General features: G+C 45.7%; 3 protein-coding genes across 7 annotated transcripts in view; 1 reads left to right on the top strand and 2 right to left on the bottom strand.

The window, feature by feature from the left end:
- Pdgfrl (platelet-derived growth factor receptor-like) overlaps positions 1-4,726 on the top strand; it is a 59,840-nt gene extending 55,114 nt beyond the window's left edge. The window contains 2 exon segments of the mRNA NM_001011921.1: positions 2,749-2,888; positions 4,271-4,726. Coding sequence (NP_001011921.1) covers positions 2,749-2,888; positions 4,271-4,459 — 329 coding nt within the window. The 3' untranslated portion in view covers positions 4,460-4,726.
- Positions 1-12,046, bottom strand: part of Erich1 (glutamate-rich 1) — a gene marked incomplete at its 5' end in the record, with an annotated part of 52,793,804 nt that overhangs the window by 24,226,863 nt on the left and 28,554,895 nt on the right.
- Mtus1 (microtubule associated scaffold protein 1) overlaps positions 4,694-12,046 on the bottom strand; it is a 145,564-nt gene continuing 138,211 nt past the window's right edge. For 4 of the 6 annotated variants that reach the window (XM_087588347.1, XM_087588348.1, XM_087588351.1 and 1 more), the window contains 2 exons: positions 8,532-8,629; positions 4,694-7,571 (listed from right to left, as the gene is read on the bottom strand). In XM_087588347.1, coding sequence (XP_087444473.1) covers positions 7,358-7,571; positions 8,532-8,629 — 312 coding nt within the window. In that variant the 3' untranslated portion in view covers positions 4,694-7,357. 6 annotated transcript variants of the gene reach the window in all.

Here is a 12,046-nt window from a genome sequence, read left to right as displayed (position 1 = left end):
CATGGTGCCCGCTGTGGTCCCTGCTAGCTTTCTCATTTCTTGTCACTCCCTGTCATCATTTCATAGTTGTCTTTCTTGCCGTTACATTTTCAGGACCTCAGTGTCTCCCTGAAACCATTGGCCTGCTTCTTCAGCTGCCTCTGTTCTACCCTCAACTTGAACACATCAATAAACACTGGTCGGATGTAGGTCGCATCCCTCACTCCCCCAGCTCCAACCACGGGCTCTCCTCTTTGCAACCCACCACTCACAACTGTTCAAGGCTTTTCTGCTCTGGGTTGATGACCCAGGGATGGGCTAATGAGAAGGTCTTCTACAGAACCACATAATACTTCCCTTCCCTGGCAAGATTCTCCTGAGCCTGCCTCCTTCCCTCTCGACTTCCTAGAGAGTGTACCCTACCCATACTGTAGCCCCTCCAGTATAAGCTTTGTGTCTCCTGAGCACTCCTGCACTTATGAAGGGATGGGAGTCTTGAAGTAAACTTTTCTACAGCAATGTGCTTCCCTGTGGACAGAGGTGTCTCCCAAGTTAACTGCTTTTAAAGACAGAATTTGGGTTCGGTAATTCTTTCCATTCTCTGTCAAGGGACTTGTTTGGTATGCCAGGATTTCTAATATTCTAAAAAATCTGCTTGACAGTCCCCAACTCTCCACAGAGGTCACCTCTTTCTCCACAGTAGCAAAATACTCTGAAAACCTTTCTATCTCCTGACTCTCTCCCTCCCCCACCCCCTTCATCGCCACACGATTGGCTGTTGCCTTTGCCAGAGACCTCAGGAGCCTAGTGTCATTACATCCAGCAGACAGCACACGTCCTCTTCCGACTAGACTCTACTTCTCAAGTGAAACCCCTTTCACCTCAGCCCCCTTTCACTTGGCATTTTCAGTTCTTTCAAATTTTATTAACAGATTGCTAATGATCTGAAAGAATAGCAGATGTTTCTATATGGATGTGTTGCCTGCATATATAGAGAGCTCAAACATGTGCAGTTCCCAAAGAGGCCAGGGGAGGGCAATGGATCACCCGGGACTGGAGTGGCTTGGGTGCTGGGAATCAAAGCCCGGTCCTCTGGAGAAGCAGCAAGTACTCTTCACTGATATCTTTGCAGCCCTTCTTTGCCCTTCCATTGATTGGGGAGCGGAACTGGGGATTGAACCTGTCGTCTCATGAAAGTTAAGAATACCACTTAGCATTTCTTCTAGATTCTAAATGTCGAAGTACCTGAGGTGCCCTTCTTTATGCCTTGATCTCTTTGTGAAAAATGCTCACTTCTACCCATAGCTGTGAACTAATAATTTCCTACATGTGTATCTATGGCCCAGGTCTGTGAGGTAAAGGCCGTGTGTCCAAGTAGCATCTGTTCTCACATGCCCCAGTCCCATGCCCATCAGTACGCGCCATATTACTCTGACGGCATGGTCCACCTGTGCCCTCTGTCTCAGGGTCGGTCGCTCATCATTCACCTAGTGTGAATGGCCACACCAGAAATCCAACCCTTTAAGCTTCATTCGTTTCAGATCTATTTTTAATTCCTGAACTAATTATTCAAGCTATCATCATCTTTGGCTACTACTACTAAGAATACCTTCCTCCCATAATAATGCCCACTTCACTTTCCAAATCTTATTCTGCACTGTTACTGACTACGGTTCCAATTAATCCATTCAGCCAAGTTCTTACTGACAGAAACACAAAGTCCCGACAAGCCTTGCCTGGGTGGTGCCACTGCTCTGGCCTTGCTGTCCTCTCCCAAGTCACCTCCTATTAGCTCATAGCCTGCTTAGGAATCTGTGTCTCTTAAGCCAGTCACCCAAAGAGTCTTGGGTGTGACTTAAGTCAGTTTAGCCGCTTGCCTGATTCTTAGTCTAGGTTAACTTGAGGCTCGCTCTGGGCTTCTTCCAAGTTCAAATGACACATTACAGTTGCCCACTTAGTGGCTGCACACTCTGCTAGAGTGTAGACTGTGAGTGCTCGATCCACCATCTGTCCGGCTTGCTCCTGTAGGCCCAGCTCTTAGCACATCTCCTTGCTCAAGGCTGCCATCCAAATTACCCACCAAGGGGCCTGACTGTACTAAAGACACATCTCTAAAATGTTATGATGTAAGAGTACTGTACTAGAAACCCAGGTAGCACTCCTGGTGTTCTGCAAGCAAACATCTCTCTCATTCGCATAACTGAACCTCTTTCATGATGGATGTCACATGCGTGCCTGCCCCGCCCAGCTGTTTTCACTTACTCTTTTTGCTACCAACTCTTTTCTGTTTTCACATGACCCTGGTCAACTTGTTAGCTCCTCCCCTGACCACAAGCATGGGGGTGGGTTAAGAGAATTCTGGATGACTACCCACTTCTGGATTACCAAGGTAGAGAGGCAGAGGCAGCTTCGAAGGCAGCATTTCTCCACCTGTGGGTCAAGACCCCATTGGGATTGAACAACCCTTTCATGGGGGATCACCTAAGATCATCAGAAAACACAGCTATTATGATTTGTAACAGCGGTAGAATTAGTTAGGAAGTAGCAGCAAAAATAACTTTATGGTTAGACCCCACCACAGCATGAGGCACTGTATTAAAGGATTGCAGCATTGGGAAGGATGAGAACCATGATTCTAAGGCAATCAAAAGGGGTATCCAGCGTTGGCCTCATGAAGCTATAGAAAAGGTGTCCCCTTCCCAGAGAGAATGATGTTGGTCTCTACCATCAGTTAGGGCTCTCATTCCTCTGTCCCCTGCTTGTTCCTAGTTCCCAGCGGCCCTCCATCAACAACCATCTTGGCCTCCTCCAACAAAGTGAGAGGTGGGGATGACATCAGCGTGCTCTGCACTGTCCTAGGGGAGCCTGATGTTGAGGTAGAATTCAGGTGGATCTTTCCTGGACAGAAGGTAAGTGCCACACCCCAGCCTTGGCTAGCTCTCTCACTTAGTGAGAGACCATACAAGGTTTGTGACAAGAGCCAGGGAATGTTTGTCTTCTAAGATATTTCAGTCCCCTTCAAAATATCGTGTGAAAGGAGACAAAAGAGTGGATGGCTGTATCAGGCAACTGCTCAGGATATGTGTGTAATGGTCATGGCTCCTCCTTAGGGGTCGAAGCATGAAAGGCCAAGGTTACTTACACATCTGAACCTCAGCTTTCAGTCAGCATCTTCTAGGTCCACTCCAGGCTGCTCTAACCTCTTCCAGGAGTCTTTCACAATGCACAAATCTTCACAAACATGAGTGGGAGAAAGGTAGGCACCCATGGGCCATACCCACATAAGGCCTGTGCAAACCTTTGGAGCAGACATTCTCCAAGGGGATATATAAACATAGACCCTGTTCACAAGGTGACCTGAGGTCAGCGTCCATTTTAAAAATAGACTTCTATAAAAGCAGCCCTCAGTCTGGGTGCACAGTCTGCTCACTGAAATAAACAACTCTGCCACCAACTTTGTTGCCAGAGGAGACACTCCCAAGACACTCTAGGTAGCCAGTGCTCTTTGAAGCCTGTGACCCATGGAAAATGAGGATTCCCCAGAGGGCAGAACTTTCCAGCATCTAGATGCCAGGTTTGCTATTTCAAATACATTGTTACACTTAAGACATTCTTGCTTTTCGGTAGAATGACCTTTTACATTGCTGTTATTAGGAGAAGAAACACTAAGTAACATTATAATTACTCTTATCAAGTGAATTTAGAAAACACAGTGTAACTCATTGCTGCAGCCTGAAATAGATCTTACAAGTCACCATTTTCTAGAATAGATGTTCAAGCTGTCTAGGGCATTATCTTAGCCTTCCTTGGTACAAGTTGCCTCCCTTTGGAGTCTCAAGGACCATTCGCCTAATTGCTTTCCTGTCTCTCCCAAATTGGAGTCTCTTCTTCAACTTACACAGCCAGCGCTTTGGGGCTTTTGACCTTAAATTCCATAAACAAGAACCACTTGGCAGTGAAGGTTGGGAGCATGAGGCTGATACAATGGGAAGAGATTCTGTTTGTGTATTTATACTTAAGCACAGTCCCCATGAGAGCCCCCAAATAATCCATTTTACATATAAAAAGCAAAAAAAAAATCACAAAAAACAGCATCCTGAAATTCAAGACCCCTCTTGGAAAAAAGGGCAGTTTTGAGTAATTATGCAATCATAAACAAAACAAAAAAAAAGAGCACAGCGAACCCAACAGCCCTCAGTGAGATTGTGCTGAATGTATCAGGTGGATGGGAGCTGAACCTGGGGGAAGCCACTGTCAACCTGGTTTCAGTCTGTGTGCCATGTTTAAACAGGACGAAAGGCCTGTGACCATTCGGGACACCTGGAGACTGATTCACAGAGGACTGGGACACACCACAAGAATCTCGCAGAGTGTCATTACCGTTGAAGACTTTGAGACCATTGATGCAGGCTATTACATATGCACAGCTCAGAATCTCCGCGGACAGACCACAGTAGCTACCACTGTTGAGTTCTCGTGATTTGGAAAGTGAATGGTGACCTAATGGGATGCCCATCTGCACACACAGCTTCGAGGTGCTTTACAGGAGGCCCAGGGCCAACCGCTGCCTGTGGGTCAGACAGACATCCAAATTCAAAGGAAGTCATTAGTCTATTAATAGAAGTCTAAACTTTTGTAACAAAGTATGTATTTTGACTAAGCCATGTTTCTACTTTTATACCAAGAAAACATGTCAACAACTTTGTATCAGTCATTTCTATTAAATGAGCAAGATTTTATTTTAAAAAAAAATGCCAAGGATTTGTGTCTCATTTAGCTTGGACATCCAGGACTCAATAGCAGTCTTTGTGTTGGTGCCTGGGATTCTGTTTGATGTCGGAACCAAGTTCAGCTGTTTACTCACAAGCAACCACTCAAGATTCAAATGCTTAGATACGCCATTTTATCAAAGCTAATGTGAGTTCATTTATAAAGGTATCAAAAATCACATCTTTTTACATTAAATTGCCACACTCGGTACTGATTTTAAATTCCTCTATTCAAAATAACTGTATGTACACTATTAACAGAACACAGATGAACAGACCGAAGAAGATTCAGCTTTGGCTAAGACCTGTCTTCAAGAATACTTAGACCACAGATCTTCCAATTTTCTTATGCTGTACAGAAGAAACTCTTTAAACTAGCCAAAGTTTAGTTCTCTGATACATGAACTTTGAAAAGCTTAACCTTAAAACTCAAGCTCTGTGAGCTAATTTCAGCCCTAAAAAAAAAATTGGCATTGGGTTCTAAGTTCCGTAAAATAGCACAGGGGGCCTTCTTGTCTTAATTAAGGAGGGAGAAGAAGGGGGAGGGAGTACATAACCTAACACTTTGGAAGAGTGAAGTAGGTCAGAGGCTGCCATTCTCATACTGAATATTTCAAATATTTTATTTGATCAAAGTAAAATACACTTTCCACTGCTATAAACTACAGTTGTTCACACACCCACATTTTTTTACGATGTGTCAACAATTTTGTATTCTACATAAAACATTTGGTTTAAACAAAAAAAGAAAAAACCCTTAAATGCTATCTTCTCTCCTGTCTTCTAAGCTCTTCAGGCGTTTTAATTGCTGTAAGGTTTGACTTCCCAGATATCTAGACGGTATGAGGGATGGTGGGTAATCACATGAACTTTAACCATAACGAGGGTATCAATGACAAACCTGACTTTGGCTGACTTTGTTGAGAACAACTTGGGACCAGGAGCAGAGATATTCCAGGAGGTGGCAGTGAAGCTACATTCCTATTTATCAGGAGCAAACATGAAAGGTTCCATACGTCATAAACTAGGGGAGATAAATGACTTCAAACACAGCCAGCAATGAAAAGCATGCTCATGAGTACCAATTAGCTCTGTGTGTAGGGGTCTCGGGGTCAAATACCCACCTCTAGTGTCCTAAATCTATCCTTGCTAAAGGGGTTATTTGACCAGCATTGACCATGGACTAGTAAATACTGACATCGGAACGCTGACATGCACAGGGAATCTCGTGGGGTTGGGTGGTGGGGAGTCACAGCTGTCCTCCTAACTTTCACAAAGTCTTGGAGTCTCAGGAGATGGTAAGTGAACGTTTCAAATTCGAATGCAGGGTGAAAGAGTTGCATAAGCCATACTTCTCACTCTTTGGCTGGCTTGTTGCATTCCAATAGCAGAAAGAATGCTCAGAGGGGCCTTGGTCAGCATTACTGCTCAGACTTCTCTAGATCTAGTCACCATGGGAATGCTGGCTTACCACCATGCTTGAGTGGATTAGTACATGCTAAAAGCCTTTACTGATTTTCCCCAAGGGTTTCCAAAAATTTGTAGTGTCGGAACCAGAGCTTAGTTTATTTGCAAAATAGGTTCAGCACCTCAAAGATAAACTGGCCCTGGAAAAGCCCATTCTGTAATTAGGTAGGAGGTAGGCTTGCCTCTGTGGCTCTACGTGGAGGAGGAAAAGCGGAGGTTAGAATAACAGGAGGGAAGACGGAGGATTGCCACTGTGAAGATAGCTTGGGTTCAAGGGGGATAATAAGTCAGAAACATCCATTGGTACTGCCCTCTTATTCTTTATACAGATTTGTGTTTAGAAAAATTAGGGTACATTTGCTCGTAGCCTGAGAAAATGAATCAGAGTACAGTCATTAGGCTCATAGAAATCTACAGGGGGGAAAAAAAAAATCAAACTGCTATCAATGGATAATGCTAAACACAGAAAAACTAACAGAGAAATGTACAGACATCAATGAACCAAAGGCTTTTCCTTGTCTTACCCTAGCCCTGCCATGTCATAGCGCTGAGACGAGTGGGGAGAAATTCAAGCACTATTGCTCTCTCTTCTATGGCTTTTGTTGACACGTGTATGCTGATGATGACTTGATTAATACAGGCACAGCTGTATCCAGCTGTTAACTTTTAATACACAGCAGTGGGGGGCAGGGTTGACAGTCATGTGACACACCAGTACACCCAATTCACTCACACACACACACCCCTGCCCACAGTCAGACCGAAATAAAAATCACAAGAAGGTGTCTCTGGTGAAGAACATTATAAAGGTTATAAATCTTTATCTTAATAGGCCCCTGAGAGTTTTCCCCTTATGCTTAGGTGAAGGAAGGCAAAGAACAAGGTTCCCTCGTTCCATAAGTGCTTTGTGCAACTATGTCCACTTCAGTTCCGAAATCTGTCTTTGGAGGAGGCTTTTGGACCAAGTTAAAAGTCATCCTCTGGAGCTCTCGATGTGTAAGGAGCTGATACGGTTGGTGGCTGCTCTCCAGTTATCCTGTGGACAGCCCAGAAAGCTAACACAGGCCTAGTTCCCACGAGAGGGTCAGTCCTGCAGAACCACACCTCAGTGCCTTCCGAGAGTCTCCTGTGTTCAGAAACCGTCATCTGGGTGAGATGCTGGGGCTGGAGAAGGAACCAGAATTCCTGGGGGACTGGAAAGGGATGGCCGAGGATGTGGGGGATCTCTTGGGGCTGCAGAGGTCTCCGTTGTGCAGTTTCCACAGCAGCTCCTCGTTCTCCATGGACAACCTCTTGTTGACCTTTGACTCCTTCTCAAGGGACTCTTGCAGCGCTGCCTGCTCTGTGGAAAGTTGTCTTGAAAACAAAAATCAGAGATCATGTGGAATCCGAGGCAAAAAGTAACAACTACTGTTCACGCCCGAAGGTTCAAGGAGCTTACTGCTCTGGGGGAGTAAACAAGCTCTTGTCCAAGGTCATCCATTTTTTTTTCTAGTTCTTCTCTCATCTATATATTTTCATTTTCAGTTTCTCCTCCTCCCACAACCCCCCTCTCCTCCCACACCCCTCTCTCCCCTCCTCCCATACCTCTCTCTCCTCTTCTCCCACACACACACACACCTTCTCTTCCCATTTCCCTTCAGAAAAGGGCAGTCCTCCTAGGGCTATCAACCAAACACAGGGTCCTAATTGGGTTTTTTGACTTGGTTTTCTTTGAGACAGGGTTTCTCTGTGTAACTCTGGCTGCCCTGGAACCCACTCTGATGACCAGGCTGGTCTTGAACTTAGAAACCTGCCTAAGGCAGTCTGGGGTGCTGGGATGAAAGGCACGGGCCACCCCTGGCATAAGGGTCATAGGTTTCTAAGCTGAGAAACCCAAATTTGACAGGGAGGCGTATAGCTGGGTGGTAGAGGACTTGCCTAGTATGTGTGAGACAAAACAAACAAACAAACAAACAAACAAACCTCCCGAAGACCAGAACCTCAAGCCTGACTCAAATAATGAGTAATTGCTGGCAGCTCTAGTTTTTGGGAGATTTCCCAGTAGGCAATGGGGCACTTGCACAAGGCTTGTGTTGTTTCTGTCTTAACTCGAGGGCTGCTTTCTGTTCCCATGTGTGGTTACCCCTTGACGTCTCTGACAACGTCATCACAGTTAGTGAGCTCCAGGCAGGTGAGGTCTATGGCACCTTGGTAAAAGCATGGACTGTCCATCTGCTTCTCTTGCTTGCCCAGGAGGTGCCCAGTGGAGTGTAGCCAGAAGGGACAGCAGATGTTCGAGGATGAGGGAGAGGGAAATAAGACTCTGGTAGTTACCTTGAAATTGCCATGTGTCTGTCCATGCGAGCTTTCAGCTCCTCGTTTTCCTGCTGGAATCTCGTCAGCTTGTCAACCAATGCTGTGTTGTTGTCCACCTTGGTATAAACAAGGTTTGTAGTCATAAATACATGAATAAATAAGTTCTCTCACTTCTCAAGCATGTTCCCAATACAGGATACCATCAACAAGTTGAGTGAGAGGAGTGGCACAGTGATGTCTTTATGCACAGACCAGTGTTGACTGGGAAGTAAAGCAGGAAACAGGACATCTAGGACATGTGTTTATCAAGCCACATGAAAAAGATAGCTAGGTAGCAATGTTTTCCTTCTAGGTGACACTCAGAATGTCCCTCTGGGAACTGGTGTCCTACCTAGGTGACTAAGGGTGCTGGGCCTCTTCTCAAGGTGGTAAAGCAAACACTACAGTTTAAGAGGAAGAGGAAGGGGGAGGAGTTAGGGATGAGGTAGGATGAGAGGAGGGAAAAGGGAGGAAGAAAGGGAGAAGGAAGAAGAGGAGGAAGGGAGGGACCTATAGAAGGCAGCCTACAGGTCTTGGCCATACTGAAGAAAGCCTTAAACTTATCCCAGGTTAGTTTTGGCATTTGCCACCACGTAGCCCTATGGAGATCCGATGTGGCGAGGTTAGGGAAAGAAGTAACTGCAGATAGTGTCCCTGGCTTGGCTTGGTCAAGGGACACTTGTGTCTTCCCGATCAGTTGAGAGATTAAAGGCTTTCAAAGTCACTGATCACGGTGGTGAGCCAGTCCCATCCTGGCTCCCTTTCCTAAGGAGTGGTTTATTGCTTCTTTAGGAGGTACACTGGAGCTTAGAATTAACGAGAGGTCGGAATTGACCCCCAGGTCCCTGCCACAGCAACTATGACTCATCCACTTGAATTACAGCACCCCGGAATTCTTGTTCTTAAGGCATACCCGTGTCCAGAAAATGCTCATGACAAGCTACTCAGATGAAATAGTTTTCTAAAAATAAATATGCAGAATGAAAAAAGGGGGAGGGGGGAGAGGAACACCTTGAAATGCTTTTCAAGGTAATAATGCAACCTGGGAAAACTTGGAATAAAAAACTGTGGCAATTGGCCTTTAAAAATGTCATTCTACCAAAGCTGTGTTCTGCAGAGGTAAGAACTCTGTCCTTAATGTCGCAGAGCTTACCACTGGCAGAGCTAGCTCTCTGAGCCTTAGACAGTTTTCCTCATGCTGAGTGTATGATGGCTAATTGCCAACCCGACAGTACCTTAGATTACCTGAGAAGAAGCCAACGGAAAGACTGTCTACTGGCCTGTGGGCGTGCCTTTAGGGATCCACTAGATTGCCTAATGGTGAACAGCACCATCCGGTAGTGACTCAGCCACACGGATGCAGAAGGAGCTTTGGACTCTGTGCTTCCGCTTGCCCTTATGCTCACTGAGGGAGGTTATGGACCCCATTGCTGCGGCTGCCGATTCTGTCTCTGATATTAGAATCAGCTTCTCTGGGCTTCCAGTGTGGACTGATGATCAAGAGGCTCTCCACAAGTCCCACTGGCCTTTGGCACCACATTGGAACTACAGAGGTACCCAACCTTGTGGGTCGAACATGTACCAGGTTCTCAGCCTCTCCAGCAGCCATTGCTGGACTACTCTAAGCTCATCATGTAAGCCCATCTAGCCAATCTTCCTTGAATATATCACTGCGTTAACCCTGTTCCCTTTAGAGAACCCTAATTTACTAAGTGTTTCTATCGTCTCTAAAGGCCTGGAGCTGATAAGTACACAGCACAGCAGAGGCAACAAGTGTACCCGTTGTCATAGCAACCTTTCTTCCTGTAAAAACAACGGGGTGATGCCGACTGGCACTGTTATGATGCCTCTTTGGCTGTGACACAAAACAGAACTATCCTGGCTCAATAGAAGTTAAAACGTGTTCGTACTGTTACAGTAGGGCCTTGTATCACTTGAGATCCTCTGATAAGTTCAGGTACATGAGTGGGAGATGGAGCGACAGTGTGTTAACAGGGTTTCCTGAGTCATCGCTGTCGTCCTGCTGAACAGGTGTCACCGGATGACCTTTGTCAAGACCTGCTGTGTGCACTGGGTTGGACCTATTAACAACTAGGAGTTTCATGCATTCCTTTAAAAAAAAATGCACTTCCTGTACTTCTGGTACCTCCAAGACGGGCAGAGGTGAAGAGTCCCAGCCGTACATGTCTGCTGCCATCCCGACCCCCACGTGATAGATGGGATGTATTCTCTCAAACTGGAACTGGGCTGGACTTAAAATGCCGGTTGGGAGAATTCCTTAGCGGCTTGGGAGACAATATGCTTCATGGTGGGCAAGAAAGCAATCCTGAGCCACCCAGGTGAATCACGACTACCAAAAGCCATGAGGATGAACTCACACTGAGCCACTCTCTGGTTCCATTCCTAGGAACAGTCGCTGCGTTGTAGGCCTGGCATCTGGGGGTCTTTACTGTGACTGCACTCAAACCGACTCTAGTGAGCCCTGGCCTTCACGTTTGTCAACAGACTAGACTGCAGTGGCAGCTCTCAGTCTGTCAGTGCAGCCGGCATCCAGACCCTTGGGTGGCCTAAACCCTTGGAACTTTAGGGTTGACAGGACATAACCAATGTAAAATCTTAGACAATAATCTTTGTATCAGAGGTGCAACCTGAACTGCCACACGTGTCTCTATGACTGGGAGAGCCCACAAGGACTCCACAACACTCCAGGATATCACGTATTCTAGGAGGGGCCCCTGAACCCACCGGTCTGCAAAGCGTCAGTGTGGGAGTAAGGCTCTTTGTGACCATTCAGTCCCAGTTGAGCCACAGTGATGTGTCAAGTGACCAGCCTGATCACGACACCAAGTTTGCTATACAGTGAAGGTACAGAATCTAAGAAACACTCATGTCTGATTGCTAAAAATGGATAGGTCCCCTGGTCACTACATATGTATTCCCTTAAAAATCACTAGCACGTGTTTACTGTGCACAGTAATGAGCCTTCACAGTGCCATTTTTAAGTGTATAATGTACATTAACTGTATCTGCCCTCTGTTTCTCATTCCTGCCTCTCTTTTGCCAGCCCCTACTCTCTTCCAATGCTGTCCCCCTAGTCTCATGTCACACATATGCTTGTTCATCATCTCGGCTCCACATAGGGGAGGAAAATGATATTTGTCTTTCTGGGTCTGGCTTTTTTCACTTAATAGGATAATCTCCACCAATTATTTCTGCAAATGACGTAATTCCATTCTTCATTATGGCATTCAAACTGTGTATTAAAAAAAAAAAGGGAATACTCTCCCCACTCCCACATTTCCTGACGAAGTGAAGTAATGCCTTCATGTTTCCTTAAGCACTGCCTCCATCGAAAAGCAGTTAATTATCTCTAGGAAACAAAACACTAAACTAAGCCAAATCTCCCCAAACCAAAAAGCCAAACAGATAAGAGTAACCTTTATGCTCCCTTCTGTCCAAGGCTAGTCTAACTTTGAATGAGACATTTCTTCCAA

This window comes from Rattus norvegicus, chromosome 16 (genome assembly GCF_021556685.1).
Source record: "Rattus norvegicus strain SHRSP/BbbUtx chromosome 16, alternate assembly SHRSP_T2T, whole genome shotgun sequence".
Taxonomy (NCBI): Eukaryota; Metazoa; Chordata; class Mammalia; order Rodentia; family Muridae; genus Rattus; species Rattus norvegicus.
The sequence above is the reverse complement of the archived record's forward strand: the minus strand, read 5'-3'. Positions and strand labels throughout refer to the sequence as shown.